General features: G+C 34.5%; 2 protein-coding genes across 2 annotated transcripts; both read left to right on the top strand.

The window, feature by feature from the left end:
• The first annotated feature begins 1,442 nt into the window (after positions 1–1,442).
• On the top strand, positions 1,443–2,235 carry LOC125877822 (pathogenesis-related protein PR-1-like). The gene has a single exon (XM_049559088.1). The coding sequence runs from the start codon at positions 1,595–1,597 to the stop codon at positions 2,192–2,194; it is 600 nt and encodes a 199-aa protein (XP_049415045.1). The 5' UTR covers positions 1,443–1,594; the 3' UTR covers positions 2,195–2,235.
• Positions 2,236–6,554: 4,319 nt separating this feature from the next.
• Positions 6,555–19,861, top strand: LOC125877821 (uncharacterized). The gene is made up of 10 exons (XM_049559087.1): positions 6,555–6,956; positions 9,123–9,190; positions 10,446–10,516; positions 10,637–10,912; positions 12,347–12,510; positions 12,598–12,653; positions 17,315–17,367; positions 17,459–17,579; positions 18,390–18,487; positions 19,481–19,861. Exons 1-10 carry the CDS (start codon positions 6,613–6,615, stop codon positions 19,550–19,552), a joined length of 1,323 nt encoding a protein of 440 aa, XP_049415044.1. The 5' UTR covers positions 6,555–6,612; the 3' UTR covers positions 19,553–19,861.
• The last annotated feature ends 1,893 nt before the right edge of the window (positions 19,862–21,754 follow it).

Below are 21,754 nucleotides of genomic sequence, written 5' to 3' on the forward strand. Positions count from 1 at the left end.
TAATTTTATGGGGCATTGTTGCTACCTCTCAATAACATAGAAATCAGGTAATTTTGTCCGCCAAAAGTATGGACATCTGAGAATAAATCATTTACTGTTTTTTGCTCAAGTTCATTTATATAAAATTTACATATTTAAAAACTAAATAAAATTAAAGTTGTATAACTCCATCGGTCTCATTTAATGTTACGCATTTAAAAAAAAAATAATGAACTTTTTTTCTGAAAACAATAGTTTAAATAAAGTTTGTGTGATTATAAACTATCTCATTAAAAATAAATAGAAAGTTTAAAGCTAAATTATTTCTAAATATAGAAAATTATTATTTCTTTTATTTTATTTTTTAAATACGCTACATACATTGAGATAGAAGAAATATAACTTTGCATATATAATTAATAGTTCACATATATTTAAAAAGAAATTTTAGTGAAAGATAATTGATTTAAACTTTTAGCTTTATCATTTCAGTTGCTCCAATCAACACTTTGATATTATAATCATGCTTTGATACTCAAAAATTTCGTCAGAATTAATGCTACCTGATTTCTCAATATTATTATTAACCTTCAACAGATATTCTTTCCTCCAATATTATTTACTCACCAACAAAATATCATAAATACCTTTTTTTTTAAAAAAATTAAAAAATTCATAGATAATGACTTCAATCATATATAGCAAACACCCCAATCGATATCATCAAATAAAAAATAATTTTGTATACAAAGCATTTCATGTTCACGTAGAGTTCGAGAACGTAACGTGCACTCCACAAGTGTGATGTATAGCTCCAATATAAAACAAATATTATCGAACCTAGCTACACCCTAATCGATACCATTCAATAAAAAAAATAGTTTAGTGCACAAAGCATTTCACGTTCACGTAGAGTTTGAGAAAGTAGGATGCACTCCAAAAGTGTGGTGTAAAGCTCCAATATAAAATAAATATTCCTGAACCTACACCCTGATCGATATCATCCAATAAAAAATCGTTAAGTATACAAAGCATTTCACGTTCATGTAGGATTCAAGAAAGTAACATCCACTCCAAAAGTGTGGTGTAGAGCTCCAATATAAAACAAATATTCTTGAACCTACATATCCTAATCGATTGATATCATCCAATAAAAAATTGTTCAGTATACAAAGCATTTCACGTTCATGTAAGGTTCAAGAAAGTAACATGCACTCCAAAAGTGTGGTGTAGAGCTCCAATATAAAACAAATATTCCTGAACCTACATCCTAATCGATATCATCCAATAAAAAATTGTTCAGTATGCAAAGCATTTCACGTTCATGTAAGATTCAAGAAATTGCACTTCAAAAGTGTGGTGTAGAGCTCCAATATAAAACAAATATTCCTGAACCTACATCGATCCTAATCAATATCATCCAATAAAGAATAGTTTAATTAGTACACAAAGCATTTCAGCAGGGATCGAGAAAATACCATTCACTCCAAAAATGTGGTGCAGATCCAAATATTCCTGAACTCTTATATAATAAAAGACATTAGCCACATTATTCACTACTTCAATTCCCAAAGAAATTAAACAATCAATCTATCTCTCCATAACCAAAAAAAATATGAAGTCTCTATTAATCTTCATTTTTCTTCTATTTTTCCTTTCATCAATCACCTCAATCCACACCCTCCAAATCCCCTCAAAATCATTATCACCACTTGATCAAACAAGTCTAAAAAACCTTAATAATGAAACAATCTACAAAATCTCAAAACAATTATGTTGGAATTGCTTAGGAGAAGCAATTCAATTCTTATTTCATCACAATTTAGTGAGAGCAACAAAAATGGAATTACCCTTAACATGGGATTCAAATCTTGAAAATTATGCAAAATGGTGGGCAAGTTCAAGAAGAGAAGATTGTAGACTTATGCATTCATTTGAAGAAGGTTATTTTAAATTAGGTGAAAATATTTATTGGGGTAGTGGAAATACTTGGACTCCAACAGATGCTGTTAATGCTTGGGCTGATGAGAAAAAATATTATGATTATGCATCAAATTCTTGTGTTGAAGGGCAATTATGTGGGCATTATACACAAATTGTGTGGAAGAGTACTAGGAAAGTTGGATGTGCTAGAGTTATTTGTGATAGTGGTGATGTTTTCATGACTTGTAATTATTTTCCTCCTGGAAATTATATTGGTGAAAAGCCTTATTGATGTTGGAATAATGATGTTTTGTGGTTATATATATTATTATTCTTGATTCAAATTGATAAATTTGTTTATGTGACATGGGTGATTAATTAAGTACAAGTAACAAGTCACATGGTATGCCACTTTCTTGTTTACAAATATTTGGGGTGTGAATCTACTAGCTCGACTAATATTTCACGTTTGTGTCATAGAAAGCCTATTAGGGGAATTCTAGCGCTCTACGGAGGATGACTGTAATCCTAGAGCTCGAAATTGAGACATCTAGTCAAGGAAAAATGAACCTTTACCATTCTTTTTATATGTATATATTCATCATCTGGTCTTCATAATATTTGACCTGATTCATCCAGATTCATCTGAGTAAGATCCATTAAAGAAAAAATTGATCCTTACTAGGGAATCTTCATTCTGAAGGCTTGAACCCGGCTCTTCTAGTTAAATATTGAGGGACTACTGAAATGGAGCAAGTCAAATCTTGTTGGTAATTAATACTTGGGCTGATCATGAGAAGAAGTATTATGATTATGCATCAAATTCTTGTGTTGAAGGGCAACTTTGTGAGCATTATACACAAATTGTGTGGAGAGTACTAGAGTTGTTTGTGATAGTTGTGATGTTTTCATGATTTGCAATTATTTTCCTCCTAGAAATTATGTTGGTGAAAAAACTTATTGACGTTGGAATAGAGATGTTTTGTGGTTATAACATTATTCTTGATTCAAAATTAATATGTAATGACATTTTGTGTATGATAATTGATAAGGGTGATTAAGTACAAATATTGAGTCACATAGTATTGAAATTCATTGGCTCAACTAATAGTTCGTGTTTGTGTGGTAGAAAGCCCATTAGGGGAATTCTAGCACTCTCTACTAAAAAGAATTGTAATTCTAGAGCTCGAAATTGAGATATCTCGTCAAAGGTAAAAGAACTTTAATTTTACTATTTATTTTTTATAATAATCATCATTTGATCTTGAAATCTTGATCCAATTCATCTATATTTGTATCGAATAAAGTCCATTAAAGAAAATTCTGATTCTTACTTGGGGGATATTTAGGTTGGATAATGATGAAGGTTATGGGTAGGAAGGGGTGAAGATGGGATGTGTCAAAGGGTGATAAAGACGTAATTATTATGGAATATTACTAGTATAGTTTATTTTCCCTACTTTCATATTAAGGAATTCCTAGAGAAAATGCTTAACCAACATGAGAAAATTGGGAATTTCCAAAATATATTTTCTTTCCTAACGGCACACCCTTAGTGATTATAAAATGATCCCTTTAATTAAAAAAAAAAAAGATTATAAAATGACAACAATCACTTTGAACAATTTGCACTATAAAAATATGCGCTTCTTAAAGTTTTTGAGTTTTTTCTATAAGAAAAATATACGGAGTGTGCAAGTTTCAAATCCTTGATTTCGTTTAAATTTTAGGGCAAATTACATAAATCACATACTTTAAAGGTAAAATTACAATCGATACCTTAAAAGTTTATAATTACAGAAATCCCTCAAATGGATACAATAATATAAGCGTTGATACATTAATCTGATGCGCGAGATACATTAATCGTTAAGTAAGATACATTACATTTTATACATGATACACTAATCTGATGTACATTTTATACATGATACACTAATCTGATGCGCAAGATACAATGATATAAGCGCTGATACATTAATCTGATGTACGAGATACACTAATCTGATGCACAAAAATGAGGGATTTTGGAGATTTGTAAAACTTATAGGAGATAATGGTAATAAGTAAACTAAAAGGTGAGATTTTTGTAATTTATCCTAAATTGTAACTTCAAATCAATCAGACCACCTAGCCAAAACTTTTACTAATGATGAATTATATTCGCTAAGAATCATGACTTTATAGCAAGTATATTCCCAAAAAGTTCTTGAAAAAGATTTATTGATATAATTTAAGTTACTTTTTGCATAATCTCATTATAAATTTATCTGTTTGCTATTTTAAATGTGACATTATTTTCAAAAAAATTTCACATACGCCACTATCAAAGATAGTATCGCCTTCTCTTCTCAACTTCTTTCTTCAATTATTGGAATTCGTGAGTCATGCACAAATTCACATATACATACAAATATTCTATGATCGACATGGATACAACGTAGAGAACAAATTCATATGGCGGATAATATTGCTTGAAGCTAAGAATGTTTATCCAAAACATGTAAGATGTGTCAATCGCATTAAATAAAATGATAGTAGCAAAATCAGATTTTGAGCAGTCCTCAACCCACGTTGATAAAACACACGCAATTCAATTTTTTAAATAAATTGAAATAGAAGAATTATATATGAATTTTTATTTAAAAGATATATAAAATATCTAATTCAATTTTTTTTAGGGTTATTATGTAAATTGCAATGGATAATATGTTAAGAATAAGGAAAAAAATAATGGAAATGTACAACTTCAATTTTGAGAGATTCGTGCTAATTTAATGTGCAAGAAATGATTAATTTCCCAAGATGCGTAATAATTTAATAACTGCAAGAAACAAAATCTTCTCTCAAACACATAAGATTCTTGAATGAGCAATGGGATGAAGATTCAAGCGTGTTTTGTAGCTGAATCCATTCGAAAACAAGATTCAAGCGTGTTCTGGTATTCAACATGAGTTTAGTTAAGAAAAATCATCACAGAAGTGTTGAAGGAGAACACCATCACCATCACAGAGAACAAGAAAGACAACACACAGAGGATTTGGAGTGGTGTTCTTGTAAAGATAATGAAGAAAAGCAGCCCTGCGCGGAGTTCTTAATTTTGTTGGCGATGTGTTTTGTTTTGGTTTCGATTGTATTAGCCTATGTATATTTATCGCATTATAGAGAGATAAGCTTATATTTAGTTATACCCTTGACAGTATTACTCTTCATATCCAGCAAAGTAACTGGTTATACAAGTATAACACATACTTTTCATTTTCCAAAATTTACACGGCCTGTAGCTCCTACAAGACCATAGGTTATATATGCCTCATTTTTATCTAAAAAAAAAAAGTAGTATCCGAAAACATAAAGTCTTTAATATTCACTTGTTTGCAATACAATTCGTTGGATAATATTGTATGAGATTATATTTACTAATATGAAGATGTCGATTGTCTAATTTAAATCTTAAAATATTATCTAATATAAAATAGTAGTCAACTTTTTTAATATAATTTTTATTTTATTTTAATTTTATATTATTAAGCAAAAATAATATTATAAAATTTACTATTAACTAAAAATTTTGAGGCACCATTTTTTTTGGGGCCTTGGGTCTAAAGCAAATGTTTCATTGTCCCTATTTCAAATGATCTTTAATTTTTATGACTCAAATTGGTGGTTTTTGATTTTGATATTTGTTGCTCATTTAATGAATATTTATGCTTCAAAGTCAAATTGGTGGTCTTTAATTTTGATAGTTGTTGCTCATTTAATGAATATTTATGCTTCAAAGTATTCTTAATGACCTAATTTTGCAAGACAAACCTTTTTAAAGAATGTTTACCTTGAGACATAAATTTAGTACTATCTAATTCGTAAGATAATTCCTTATAGAGAACTTTACTTGGACCATAAGTTCAATAGATAACTAGACATACCTTGTGTGCATAAATTCAGTTTGCATAACTTGTGACTTAGGGCATAGATACGATAAAACTTTGTCTTAATGCATAAATGCAGTTTGCATAACTTGTTATTTATAACATAAGTACAATAGATATAACTTGTGCCTTGAGACATACTCAATAGTACAAACTTCTTTTAAGATATAGAGTTCTAAATTTAAACTTATGCTTGAAAGACATAATTTTTTTTTTTTTATCTTAAAACATAAGTTCAGTAGCATCAACTTCTTAAGACATAAAGTTCTAAATTTGAACTTGAACTTATGCCTTATACCACATAACTTGTGCCTTGTGAATATAAATTTTATACTATAAATTTCTTAAAGCATAATCGAATGTAAAACTGAATATATCGAGTATAACTTGTACCTTGTGACATTCGTTCATTGAACAAATTTCTTAAATCATACATTCTAAAACTGAACTTATGCCTTATAAACAATAACATGTGTCCAACAAATTTGTTTACTTTAGGATTTTTTTTTTAAAAAAAATTAATATCAAAGTAATTTTTTATCATTACTTGAAATGAAATGGTTAAGTGCATAAATTAAACAACACAAATTTGAGTTTCAAAAATTGAACACAACCCCCAATTAGGGCATTCAATAAAAATGATCCCTTTTGTTTTCCATCTATAATTTGATGCATTTGACTTGTTTTATAGTAATAAATTCTCATAAAAATCTGTTCTTTTCATACTTTTAATCGAAAAAGTACTCTTTCTTGATGCCCATTTTTTCTTGATCGTTCACCTATGATCACCAAAATTAAGCAACCCTTTAAGCCCAAGATCCCAATATCAATAACAACTTCAGTCCCACAGTTTTCTGGCTCAGTTTTGAGCTTTTCCTCAAAGTCAAAATCAAGATTTGACAATAAGGGTGTCAATAATTGTAGGCTGTTGTGGGTGGATGACAAAGGGAAAATGGAATTGTTGAGGAAATTGAGCAGAGGGTGTTTCAGGAATAGTCTTAAGAAGGGTCAGAAGGTTAAAATTGAGTCAGTGAGTGATGGTGAAGATGTGTTTGATGCAGCTTCTGCTAGGGCTAAGTTGCAGCCTGAGCATCTTGTTGTCATGGTCAATGGGCTTGTTGGGAGGTAAAAAAGATTAATTTTCTTCTTCTTTGGAGCATGTTGATGTTTTTGAGGAATTTGCTAAATTGTGAAATAGTATGATTTTCTTGATTCTTTTGTTTTGGTATCATTTGTTTGCTGTTGTGTTTAAGGATTTGAGTGATAATTATGGTAGGCTGGAACTAAAGTTTCTTTCTTTTTCCTCTTTTCTTCAGTTTCTCTTTGGTACTTAAAACACATTTTTGTACATTCGTGCTGAAGTTTATCTTTTCGATTGCAAAAACAGAAAGAGGATTGTATAAATATTCATTGGGAGGTAACGACAACATACCTATTGTAATCCCATAAGTGGGGTTGGGGTGTGAGGAGGGTAGTGTATACGGAGACCTTACCTCTACCATAGAAGATAGAGAGGCTGTTTTCGATATACCCTCGGCTCAAGGAAAAGCATTTCGAAATAAAGAAATAATGGGAGTGAAGAAGTAGTGGCAAAATACTAAAGAAAGCATGACAAAACATTCTTAAAAGGAACTGTGACATTACTTCCTCGAGCAAAATCAAGTTCTCAAAAGCGAAAGCATCCAAGATGAATCAATTTTCAATTAGTGAAGGAGAGTTAGATAAACATTGATGTTACTTCCTCTAGGAAAATCAAGTTCTCAAAAGTTATCTCGGTCCCAATCTTCTCAATCAACCTGTGGATCATTACATGATCTTGATCCCACTCAGATGACTTTCTGTTCAAGAGAAGGAAACTTGCCATGCACATTGTTAAGATATGACTAGTTTAAAAAATGGAGCAACCAGAATAATTATCCCAAGAAAAGGAAAAGGTATCCAGTTGTGCTTTTTTGTCTGAAAGCAGACGTCGTGAAACATAAAAAGTGATGTGGCCAAAAGCTGGAGTAATAAGAGATGATAGTGAGAGAAAATCTACAAGTGCTTGTAGCTAGCTGGAGACTTACAGGGACTGCCACATTAGGTCCATTATGCTCTTATTACATGATGAAGAATTTGAAACGCAACTTACTTTATTACCTTTCTCAGAAAAAGAAAAACTTTGAAACTCAACTTATGACCAGTTAGTAACTAATGAATGTCCTTGGATCTCTTTTACTACCTGCTTATTCTACTCCATAAATGTGGAGAAAAAAATTCTTTAATGTACTTTACTCTCTAATAGTTTCTGTTTTTGGTAGGTATGTCATAGCTCCTTTATGAATGGTGTTCTCTTTCCTTTTCAAATCTTTCTTTTGGTATAAGGAGTGGAGAGGGAAGGGAAATATATTTCTGTATAATTTTTTAAGCTTTATTTCTGTATAATTAAAGCATAAAAGAAGTAATGAAGTGAAATCATTTATTGATGGTGTTAGCAATAGTATCTTTTGACTTCTATACAGAGGGTCCATGTTATAACTGCAAAAATTTCAGAAGACAATGAGAAATAGGTTAGGGGCCTTGAAAAAGGGAATCACCTCCTATCATAAACTAGAAGCAAAAAAGCCAACCAAAGTTATATATGTAACTTACAAATTTAGAAAAACATCATTTTAATCAGAAATTGAGGGATAATGTTGGTTTTCATTGACACTTCATTGTCATGCCATTTTTTTTAAACTTGTAACTTTGTATTCCTCACCATTAAAGGATATGTTGCAACCTCCAAAAAGTATGCTACAGAGTGGAATTAATTACAAAAGTCGTATGAAATCTACTATATGTATTTCATCATCTATACTATGCTCTTTGCACGAAAAACATAAGGAACTAATACAATTCCATTTGATCTTTTGAATGGAGTTGGATCTGCCTTAAAAATTCTACCATTTCTTTCCTTCCATATGTTCCATGCTATTTCTTACTGGTGCTAAAATTATAGAGTAATAGGAAACCAAGAAAATCTTATCAGAACACTTATGCATATGCTTCAAAGAACCCCCCGACACACTTCTGATGAAAATTTAAAATGTTGCATACTTTTGGAGTGCTACCAAATCTCATTGTAATGGTAGGTCTGATCTGTGGAGTTCATATGTCTATAACTGTGGTGCTTTCAAAATGATGCGCTTTTGTCTTTCATTTGTCTTATAGTTCCTGCTTTTTCAGCAGGTATAAGTGGAACAACATCCTCTCTTTATGTTAATTCCAGTAATCCAAATTTCTTAATAGTTTATTTCTGTTGCCTTGCAGTTCTGCAGATTGGAGATATGCCGCTGAGCGATTTGTCAAAAGGCTCCCTGATAAAATTGTTGTTCACTGTAAGTCCAACTTTAGTAATAATCAATTTCAGATTGCAGCCACCGGTTGTTACTTATTTGTGTGGATGCATCTTATCCAGTCCAAATAGCCAGAGTTGGCATGTTCACAATATCTTTGTTTCCTTTTTCTCCCTTCTGTGGATTGGATTTTGTCAAATGTCTTCAATGGGTTGCAGCAGGGTTGTGTCATTTTTGCCTTAGAATCAGAATTACTGCTGCTACTTCAGTGTAAGAATTTGTTTGTGATAGCGTACACCAGATCTGGCGCGGCATAGGGATCACTATACCACTGTGCACGACAATTATGTGAATTTTAATGGTAATTTGGGGTTGTTCCGAAAGACAACCATGACCCTTTGATGTTTTTATTAACGTAGAAGGAGAGGCTTACGTTAGGTCTACTTGGATGAAATGCATATGGAATGTTTGTAGGTACTTTTGAAAAGTTCGTCCATGTGATCTCATGAATAGGGATTAGGCATCCGTGTTGAAAAATGTAAGTTCCTTGGTCAGTATAATTTGGAACTGGCAGAATACATAGATAGACACTTCAACTTTCGCTCAACTGGCAACTACACACCCCAACTTTGAAAAGGCACATCTATACACCTTAACTTGGTCTAAATTGGCCCCGTGAACACCCAACTTTGAGAATGCACATCCAGAAAAGTGTACTCATGGGGCCAACTGAAACCAAGTTAAGGTATCTAGATGTGCATTTTCAAAGTTGGGGTGCCAGTTCATGTCAATTTAAGGTGTCTATCTATGTATTATGTCCTTGGAAGTGGACTTTGGACATCAATCTCACGGTAAATGTGAAGTGGGAAGTTCAACTGGTTTACAATGGGCTATGTCACTTTAGGTTGTGACAAACTAGTAGGTTATGCATATAACTTTATCTTGCTATATCAGTGATCTATAGTAGAAACATTGTTACACATTAATATTATCTTTCCATCTAGTTGGGGTGATAGGTAGAATCTTCAAATTATAGCCCGTAAAGCACTACTTAGTAGTTAGCGCATAACTGCCTGTGCTGAAAAGCTGTGCAAGTGAGGCAAAGTTCACATCTTGCATTGAAGCAAATTGTAAGACTGAAGTGCAGCTCTATTGTGCCTTTAATAATATTGTCCGAGATTTTCATTTTGTTTTTCTCTTTGTATGTATTTTGCTGTGCAATTGATTGTTGCATATCTTAGCCATTGAGATGAACTGAGGTTGTTTGAACTGACGATAACATCTTCTGACTTGCCAGGTAGTGAGTGCAATTATTCAATGTTGACCTTTGATGGTGTTGACAGGATGGGCGAGAGACTTGCAAAAGAGGTACTTCGCTAATGACTTTCTGATTTTAATAGGTTCTTATCGAATGAATTTCTAGCAAATGTAAGTCTGTTAGAATAAGTAATTTGAGGCTTGAAAAAACCCTGCTGCTTTATAGTGCAGGTGGAGGATGTGATCAAACGGTGGCCTGGGGTGCGCAAGATCTCTTTTGTTGCTCACTCCTTGGGTGGCCTTGTAGCAAGATATGCTATTGGGAGGTTGTATGAACCTCCAATAAAAACAGAAGTAGCTGGTCTTAATGGCCCCTGCTTAGTCAGGGAAGAGAATGTGTCTGACCAGTGCCACAAGCAGTCTTCTGAAGAAACTGTTGCTGGTTTGGAACCTGTGAACTTCATAACAGTTGCAACTCCGCATTTGGGCTCAAGAGGGCATAAACAGGTGTTTATTATCTCATAGTTTCTTCATTGGTCGATTTTTTCTCCAACTTTAGCAATTACTATCTGCTTTTCGAACTTCATTGTAGTCATTCCACTTCAAATGCTTAATTACTGAAAAGTGAAGTTTAGTTGGGCAAGTTTGAGCGTAGGCATCTATCAAAAGCTTCACATAAGGACATACATTTTCTGCCTTCATTTTCAAGCTTTTTTCTTGTGACTAGTGGATATTAGTTGTCAATTCAACTTTTTCTGGTTGGTTCCATTTTTACCGATTAAATAACTAACGTAAGCAACTTCATTATAGAAAGATGATATCCTCAGTCTTTTCTGTTTTTTATTTTTTTATTTTTTTTTATTTGGGGGGGGGGGGGGGGGGGGGTAGAATTGCTTCCATCCTTAGACACTAAAAAAATTGTTTCCGTCCTAACTTGCGAGCATAACTGTCTTTTAATTTTTTTTCATCTTCTTGGCAATATCTATGCTTCAATCCTAAACTAGTTTAAGTAGATTATTTGAAGTTTCTGCATTACTTCAGCTTTGATCAAGCCTACTTCAGTACAATGCTGAATACATTGTCTTTCAATGCAAACTAAGAGTCTCTACAATCTCGCATTTATCCCTACATTGGGATATATGTCTCGAACCAATCTAGCAAAATTCATGGTAAATAATAGACCTATTGTAAGTTCAGTTTAAAAAAATAATGGACCTAATGTAAGTCTAGCAATAAGAAAGACCTTAATACCTACTAGTTGATCACGTTGATGGATCATTTGCTCCTATTCAGTTTTTTTTTAAGCTAAGTCTTCTTGGATCCAAGTGATTGGAGGTACTTTGAGATAAATTTTCTCCATATGAAATCTATCTCGTCTGCTTTTAGCACATTCAAATTTTACAATGTTGCACATACAAACAATGCGTATTGAAGTTTTGGTAGGACATAGTAAGACCATCTTTCTCTTATTTATTCTTTACATGTGCTACTTGCACGTTCTGTCAAATTATTCCTGTTTCAATCTTGTATGATTGCACTTTCATTTCATTAATAGGTATGGAGACACATTATTTTTGATATATGTGTTTCTTTGATTGGTAATTTGTTTGTTTAGAGGCCACACCCATTTAAACATTGTTGCCTCAAAACCGTTTCTATTGAGCTTGCCTTTTACTTTGTTCTGTCCCTGCATATGGGATAGATTACCCATAACATTCCTCTATTTTGGTTATTATTTTTTGTTTGTTTGTAAGTTTAGGTTTTAAATTTTTATCATTGTGTGGACTGAGTCAAGCAACTATTGTTTTTTAAATTTTCATCAAAAGCTTGCGTATCTCGATAAATCAGTTAACTTTGATCTCTTAATAAACTTTATTTCCTAGATCACTTCAAAGACCATACTAATTGTCTATTTCGTTGTAATTTCTCTGTTTTATCCAGCTGCCACTTCTCTGCGGTCTTCCGTTGCTGGAGAAAGGGGCATTACAAACTGCTCACTGGATTGCTGGGAGATCTGGAAAGCACCTATTCCTCACTGATAAAGATAATGGGAAGCCTCCCCTCCTCCTAAGGATGGTCAATGATTCAGATGATCTCATGTTCATGTCAGTATCAATTTTAATACCTTTTTTCTATTAGAGGGAAGTGGCAAATGCATTATTATGTAACACCGCCTATGGCTTTCTGTGTAGGTCAGGATTACGCTCATTTAAGCGTCGTGTGGCATATGCAAATGCAAACTATGACCGTATCCTATGAGTTCAATTTTTCTTTTCAGGTTTCTTTTATAAGTTATATGCTTTAAGCACATAAATACGCTTGTGTAGTCTGCAAATGTTTCTGAAGGGAAACCTCAGAATAGTTATATTTGGGCTAGTAAAACTTTATGATTTGGGATGTTCATTTGATTGGTATTTCCTATACAAGTTAGATGTTGCTATGTCAGTGGGGTTTTCATAAATTTGATGTCATCTTGTAAAATTTCTATTCTTGAATACAGCCTCAGTACATGCAGTTAGGATTGAAGATGATGTCATTGTTCTTCCTTAAAGCTTCCACCAAAATTTTAATGTTTAGGTCAGGGAATTTGACCTTTTTAAAATGGACGATGCTGGATTTGAGAAGATATTCACCCTTTAAATGCTTTATGATGAAATCTAAAAGTAGTGTTGATATGGATGATCAGTGTTCACCGATACACTATGCTGTAAATGACTTACGACAAAAGTAGACACCTAATACTGACATGCTGTGATGCCACCTGCCAGTTGCATGGTTAACACCTCCATCTGCATCAGGCTAATGATAACTTCATCCTCAATAACTGACCCACTTTCCTTTGTTTTTCCGTAAAACTTGGTGTATTTCCTTAATGTGAAGGACTTATTGTCAAAAACTTCAAACTAATCTAAATGATACTTCTCTCTATTGTTTATCTAGGTGTGCGATCTTTCCAACTGACTACTAACTTCCCTGACACATCAAGCAACTAATGAGATATTTCTCTCCAACTGGAATTTAATATTTCAAAAGTTCTTCTCTTAATCGATGTGCTAGTGAACTAATCTCCCTGGGGGTTAGCTCAGTTGGTAAAGGTTGTCTTAGGTCACAGGATCAGCCTTGCTCCAAACAAACTAACTCTGGCATTAAGTGGAAAGGGTAGAGAACCAGACCCATCTTCCCCGTGTTTTGAAGGTTGCTTTGGCCCAAAGGGTCGGCTCCAGACGATTTTTTGCTCTTGGTCACAGACTGGTCATAGTGGGTCAGCTTTTTTCTTACGGCCAATAATCAACAAGGGTGATAAAGATTCCACGTGTGGTATTGCTAGTTTGGTGTTCCCTATTTTTATGCAGTGGAGTGAATAGATCTGTCTCCTATCCCTCTCAATATGGCTCTGCTCATTCTAGATTTTTTGTTTCTTGGGAAGGGATCTGAGTTCTAGCTTTGATGACATCCAATCCTCTTTTATTAACTGGTGTGCCTTGTCAAGTAGATTTCATTTTTCTAGTAGAAGTATATGCATACCTACATACCATACTGAATGGTATCTCATTAAACATTTTCTACCAAGATTAGTTTTTCCATTATCTATCTGTATGGCATTCCTTTAACCGCCAAGTCAAATTGGCATGGTTCTAGTTTGGAACACCTATTTGCTTCCTTTCCAGTATTCTTATTATTATGATAGATCTTATTCTTCGATTTTATTACTTCTATTGTTTCGTTTACTTTGGTTATCTTTACTATTTTTGCTGTCCATACTTTCATTTCTTCAATGTTTTCATTATAACTTTTTTAATTTTGCATTTTTTCAAGCCTGTTATGAAAAACGATAGTCTTGTGCCGAGGGTCTATCGGAAACAACCTCTCTATCCCACAAAGGTAGTGGTAAGGTCTGCGTACACCTCACCTCCCCAGACCCCAATTGTGGGACCACACTGGGTATGATGTTGTTGTTTGGTAGTTCTGTTGTTGTTTGGGTTGCACTTATTTCAGATGATCATTCCGGCAACTGAGCTTATTTTTTGTTATCATTTTGTGGTGCACACTACTCTGTCCTGCCATTATTATGTCCATTTTTTCCGGTCATTATCCCAACTGTTATTCCTGCGAGATTCTACACAACTTAAGAGTTTTTCTGTGACATTGCCCAGACCAGAATGCTTCTGAGCTGTCTCAGTTTTGAAATTTTTATCCCTCTCTTAACTCATCTTCTTTTTATGTTGTTTCGACATTATTCACGCTTTTCTAACAAATATCTTCTATGTATAAGTATTTATGACAAAGAAAATCTGAGTTGGTTTTCCATCTTGAACATTAGACTATTAAGTTATATTGTCCCGCAATGGAGAAATATAACATGAAACTATATATATATATATATATTGTATCCAAAGGTGTCTGCACATATTCACCGTCCTTTATCTAATTGCTGACATTGTATCTGTGCCAACAGTTATTAAGCCTCTTCTCTCATGACTAACTCCTCATCTAAGTCCGCGTGTGAACCCCAAATCTTGGCATTATGATCAGGATGGTGTTGAGTTACAATGTCCTATGTTGGAGATATGAGCAGTTAATAAGGGTCTTGCATTATTCCATCCATAACCTTAAGGTTTTGGATTGCGTGCTTATTTTTTTTCACATAATGAATTGTCTATATCTATAAGTTTAAATTGTTAAAGTAGGTTATTTTAACTCATCAAATTTAGGTCTGAAATACCCCTTCAAGTGGACAACTAATTCTTTTTGGGCCAAGTACGTTAAGATATTTTGTTGATAGATGGCGATGAGTTTAACCCAACACATCTATTTTATGCCTATTTAATTGTGGAACTGTCTCATTTAAAATTCTAGAGGGATATTTTTCTTTATTTATGACTAGTATACATTACCGTTGGTTTGAATTTCTATTTAGCTACTATTTCTTTCTGACTAGTCATGCCACTTGCTATTTTTCGTTAGTTAACTTGTATTTTATATCGATTCCCCCTTGTGATTGATTTAGTATATATTCCAGTTGTTTGTTGTTTAGTTTGCATCTACTTTAGTGGCTTTGGTGAGCGATGCTGGACTGGGGTCATGTCTTCGGTCGGGGCCGGGGGTGAGGGGCAGAAGTGGTAAGTGGGTTGAGGGGTCTTCTAGACATAGATCTAGTGAAGATTCTCAAGAAGAGAAAGATTAACATGGCTTGCATCTAGGAGACCAAATGGGTAGGTGCCATGCCTCAGATGTGGACGACTTTAAGTTGTGGTACTCAGGACTAGAGGGAAAAGAATGGAGTAGCATTTTAGTAGATGGGAACTTAGGGAGCAGTTGGTGGAGGTTAGGACGATCAATGACTGGGTGATGACGGTTAAGCTAGTCATTGGAGGGCTTACTGTGAACATTATTAGTACTTGCATGCTGCAAGTGGGCTTGGATGAGGAGGTCAAGAAGCACTTCTAGGAGTATATATTTGGATGAGGTGGTGAGGGGTATACCACACTCGAAAAGCTTTTCATTGGTGGAGATTTCAATGGTTACATCGGGTCAACCACTATAGTTCTGATGGTATGCATGGAGGTTTTGGTTTTAGGGTTAGAAATAGAGGAGGAACTTCGCTTCTGGATTTTGCTAAAAAATTTGAGTTGGTGATACCTATATCGTGCTTTCCAAAAAAAGGACCATGACTGATCGAGAATCAAATGGGGTGGCTTGACCCCTGCTCGAACCTGGGAGATTGGGAGAAGTTAATGACGATGGGGGCTTGGGGGAGTAGTGGAGATACGGACAACATGTGGGATAAAACAACTAATTGCTCTAGGGAAGCAACTGGATTGCTAAAGAGGTATTAGGGGTTTTGAGAGGCAACTCTTTTGGTCATTGAGGTGATTGGTGGTGGAATGGAGAAGTCCAAGGCAAAGTGGAAGCAAAGAAGGTTGCTTATGCAAAGTTGGTGGAGAGCAAAGAAAATGAGGAGAGGTGGACATATGGCTTATGCAAAGGTGGTTAGACCGACTTTGTTGTATGAGGTGCAACATTAACCAGTCAAGAACTCCCATGTTCAAAAGATGCAAGTGGCAAAAATGAGGATGTTGAGATGGAGGTGTGGGAATACTAGGAGCGATAAGGGTATGAATGAGGATATTCAGGACAAAGTGGGAGTGACCTCCGTGGTAGGCAAGATGACGGAAAGGTGACTGAGGTGGTTTGAGCATGTGAAGAAGAGATGTGCAAATGCCCAGTGAGGAGGTGTGAGTGGGTGGATATGGTAGGGACGAGAAGAAGCAGAGGTAGGCTGAAGAAGTATTAGGGAGAGATGATTTGATAGGATACGATGCACCTTCAGCGTATCAAGAATATGACCTTAGGTACGAGGGTGTGGCGGTCGCGGATAAGGGTAGTAGGCTGGTAGGTAGTTGGGCGTTTGTCTTAGTAATAGCGTATTCATGTAGTTTTTGGCTCTGTGGTAGTCTAGAGCACCGTGTTTGTCATGGTATTAGCCTATTCATATAGTCTTTGGCTTTTCATATCTATTATCATATGTTGTTTACTATGTTTAGGTGATCGCACCTTGTTGTTGATGTTACGGTTCCTTGCATATATTCTCCGCATTGCTTCCCTATTAGTTGTCGCCTGCAATATTTGGTTCATGCCTGTTGATCATCACAAATGCCACTCCTTCTTGGCAGAGAATACTTGGGTTCAAACCTTCCTTCTCTTCCTCATATGGGTTCTTCCACAGTAGAATTATCTTGAATTCTCCTTGAGCACCCTTGACTATAATCCTTCGTCTTAACCTATTCCTGGTACTATTCGGTTCTATGTACCATGTGAAGCTGTAGGCTGTAGTTCTAGGTATTACATGACATGGTTATATGAAATTTACCAATACTAGAGTTATTTTATCCTTAACTCATCTCTAAGATGTTGTTGGATGGAGAACATCATCAATCCGTCGTCAGGATGAACTTCCAAAGGTTGGTATTCAGTTGACTTATCTGCATTGTGTGTTAAGAGTACTAATTTGTTCTTTTATGTGTAAATGGTTTTCTTTTCATTCTTCTCCAGTCTAACCTTCAAATAAAGGATCAGAAATACCCACATATCGTAAACGTTGAGCAAGAAACCACTCTGGATATCAACCATAAAGTATCTTCACTGGAAGGGAAGAAAATGGCTGATTTAGAAGGTTTGTAAACCCTTTACCTCTATTTTTGAAGCATACCCAACCCCACTCAAAGGAAGAAAATAAAGTAATAATGTACGATACTTGCTCTATTTTTTACTTCAACTGTAGTTTATCACATGTGCATCACACATTTTTGATAATAAAGGTTATAATATATATTATTCTTATTAGCTTTCTGATTCCGCAGGCAGAAAAATTGGTTGATATCACGTAAGTTATCCTTTAATATTATTTCATTAAAAAACAAGAAAACCTTTGCATTAACTGATATGTACAGGATTTTGAGCAGTAGGATGTCAGCAACACAGTTTTTCCTATTTTAACTTAGAATACTTTATAGTGAAAGTTTTCTAATTAGAATAACTTATTAAATTGAATAATTGATTAAAGATTTGGGGAAACTGAGGTCCTTCGACTATGTCCAGGACTAATATTTAATTTGTTCTGGTATAAGAATAATAATAAAGCAGATGTCAAACCCATAGTGATTTGGATCCTTGATGACCCGGGTATTGCAGATTGTTGGTGATAGTCTTAGTCCTTTATCTATTCTCCAGACAGATTGTTATAACTAATAGCAAATTATGTAATAAAGCTATTCATTCTTTTGGCATGCTGCTTCCGGAGATTTTAGAAGAGGACTTCGTGGATTACTAACATCTTAATGACAATTAGTACATTTTATTCAGTATTCAGCTCTTCTTTTGTCCATCCTTTTTCTTCTTTTGGTAATAGTCTACTATGTGGTTATTTGCTGCACGATCTTTTGCATCAATGGGGTTCTCACATAACCTTTCTTTGCCCATTTAGAGGAGATGATTGAAGGCCTTACACAAGTACCATGGGAACGAATTGATGTTAGCTTTCATGAAAGCAGACAACGATATGTTGCACACAATACTATTCAGGTAAGCTGTACATCCATTTTTCTTGCTGATTCTAGTTAAGCCACATGTACTATATTTGTTTTCCTTATTATGTATTCGACTTTTAAATTTTTAAAATTTTGACTTGGTAGATTGTTTGAGCCTTTTGCTGAAAACTGTTAGCTTCAACTGTAAGTGCTATGCCTTAGCTTATTCAAATGGATGACCATTCAGAGATACCACTGGTTCGGTCTATATTGAGGAAGCTGCTTTTTTTTTTTCTTCTTTTTTTTTTTAAATCTTGATTGGTCAGTTACAATGGGAAGTTCTTACACAGAGAGAAGGAAATCTGTTATCAATGTTGAGCTCACTTTTGCTGCAAGTGTATCCATTAATTTACAATGCTTTAATTTCCGAATTGGTGGATGACATTTTCTGAACATACATTTCACAATACCCGCAGGATTACATCAGAGTTAGAATGTAAATTGTTTTTGGTGATCTCCTTGCCCGAGTAATTAACAAAGCAAAACTTGTTTGTTTTCATTCTAGTCTAAGGATATGGAGCGAAGAAGTTTTGTTGTGAGAACTTTAGTTTATATTTGTATGGTCTGTTGGCTACGGTGCAATTATAACAGTATGCTCCCTCTCAAAGTTTCCTCTTTTTGCAATTATCTCTACATGCATTCTCTTGTCTCTGGCCTCATGCAATAAGCAGCAGCAAAATAGCAGGAGTAGTATCTGGTCATCACCTTTTCTTGGTCTATTATGTGCAAACAGATGTTAGCAATGAACACAAATTTCTGTTTGCAATGTAAAGGGTTATACATATTAGGCAAAGTCAGCAACTAACAGTATTTTGTCTGTTTGCAATCTAAACGGTTAGACATATCAGGACTTGTAATCGTTGCAAAGTGCTTTGTATATTCTGTCTTTGGCGTGTTAAAACTAAATTGTGAATTTTGTTTTACTTTCTTCTCGGAATTTCTTTCTAGTGTTCTATTGTGCTTATTTTGTTTATTTTGCTTAATTTAGGTGAAAACTTATTGGCTTAATTCAGATGGCGCAGATGTGATTGAACATATGATAGATAACTTCCTTCTCTAAGTGTCTGTCATGGAGGATTGACTGTCATGGTGAGATCTCCTAACACCTATGGACTCTTAGTCACAAGCATAGCCGCGAATCAGAGCATCATCATCGCTAAAATCGTTGTCTTGTATGTATATCATGTGTGAATGTATCTTCAAAAACCTCACAAATTTTTCCTTGATCAGAATTTTTGTAACATGCTCTCTCATTTTCTTTCATTTGTGCTTTACTTTATTTTGTTGATGGATTGATGGAATTTTAATTTGTGAGTGACTGTAATGGAAAGAAATGTTAAGTCAATTAATCAATCAAATAAGTATCTATCCCAAAATATTTGTGAGTGCCTGTATTATCATATTCATTCTGCTTTTTTGGGACCAATTGCTGCATTGACAAAGTGATTTTTCTTCCTATGATCATATTGTTATTCATTTTATTTCCCTACACATATGTTCTAGACATAACTGTCACGACCCAAAAATGGGCTTGATGACATTTGTCTATTTCCACCAAGACAAGTTAGTCTCAACTCAACGAAACAAAATAAGAGCGGAAAGATAAAATAGGAACAAGATAAAAGCAGAAAATTTATTCTTTCTAGGTCCCTTATTTCTATTTAACATTTCAAAACCTGGTTGTCATGTGCACATGCCTTTAATACAAAAAGTGCGGGATTGTATGTAACGCTTCCTCAACTCATTACAGTAGTCCTCATAAGGTTTTTTCAGAATTTTTTTTGGGTGTTCCGAGGCACTAGATCTATGGGCTAATACATACGAAAAATCAAGAAAGTTGCGTAATTCTTAAAAGTTGGCTTGTAAATGCGAAAATATGATAGAAAAAATGGCGGGATTGTACGTAATGCTTCCTCAATGCATTACGGAGGTCCTGATAATTTTTTTCAGAAAAATATTTTGGTTGCTTCGTGGCGCCAAATTCATGGGCTAATACACACAAAAAACTAAGAACGTCGCGTAATTCCTTAAAGTTGGCTTGTAAATGTGAAAATATTCCTTAAAAAAATGGTGTGATTGTACGTAACGCTTTCCCAACTTACTACGGAGGTTCTTATAAAGTTTTTTCAAAAAAAAATTTTGGGTGCTCTAAGGCGCCAGATCCATAGACTAATACACACGAAATACCAAGAAAGTCACATAATTCCTTAAAGTTGGCTGGTACATGAAAATATTCTAAAAAAAAATGTTGGGACTGTACGTAACGCTTCTCCAACTTATTACGGAGGTCCTCATACCAAACCCATGGATAATACACGAAAAATCAAGAAAGTCACGTAATTACTTAAAGTTGGCTTCTAAATGCGAAAATATACCAAAAATGGTGGGTCTTCACGGACGTCCATGAAAATTTTTGGCCAAAAACAAGTCGGGATCCCGAATCACCAAAAATCCATGGACAATACTAGACGAAAATCGATAAAATCTGGTTTTACCTACTTTGGGGATCGTTTGAACTTGAAAATGAGTTGTTTGCCCCTAGGGACCAACTGGCTAAGGTCTTCACGGACCTCCATGAAAAATTTCGACAAAAAACAAGTCTGAATCTTGAATCACCAAAAATGCATGGACTATAGCACATTAAAATCGGCAAAATCTGGTTTTACATGCTTTGGGGCTCGTTTGAACTTGAAAATGAATTTGTTTGCCTCTTAGGACCAACTGGCTCCATTACTAAGGCCTTAACGAATGTCCATGAAAACTTTCGACCAAAAACAAATCAAAATTTTGAATCACCAAAAATCCATGAACTGAAGCACACAAAAATTGGCAAAATATGGTTTTACAAGCTTTGGGGTTCGTTTGAACTTTAATAGGGGCATGTTTGCCCTCGTGACCAAATGGCTCAATTACTAAGGTCTTAACGAATGCCCATGAAAAATTTCGGTAAAAAACAAGCCAGAATTCCAAATCACAAAAAATTCATGGACTATAACATACAAAAATTGGTAAAATCTGGTTTTACATACTTTGGGGATCGTTTGAACTTGAAAATGGGCTCGTTTACCCATCAGGACGAACTGCCTCCATTAATAAGGTCTTAACGGATGTCCATAAAAATATCAGCAAAAGACAAGCCGAATTCCAGAATCACCGAAAATCCATGGACATAGCACACAAAAAATGGTAAAATCTGGTTATACCTGCTTTGGGGTTCGTTTGAACTTAAGAATGGGCTCGTTTACCCCCAGGACCAACTGAC

The sequence above is a fragment of the Solanum stenotomum genome, chromosome 9 (assembly GCF_019186545.1).
Source record: "Solanum stenotomum isolate F172 chromosome 9, ASM1918654v1, whole genome shotgun sequence".
NCBI lineage: Eukaryota > Viridiplantae > Streptophyta > Magnoliopsida > Solanales > Solanaceae > Solanum > Solanum stenotomum.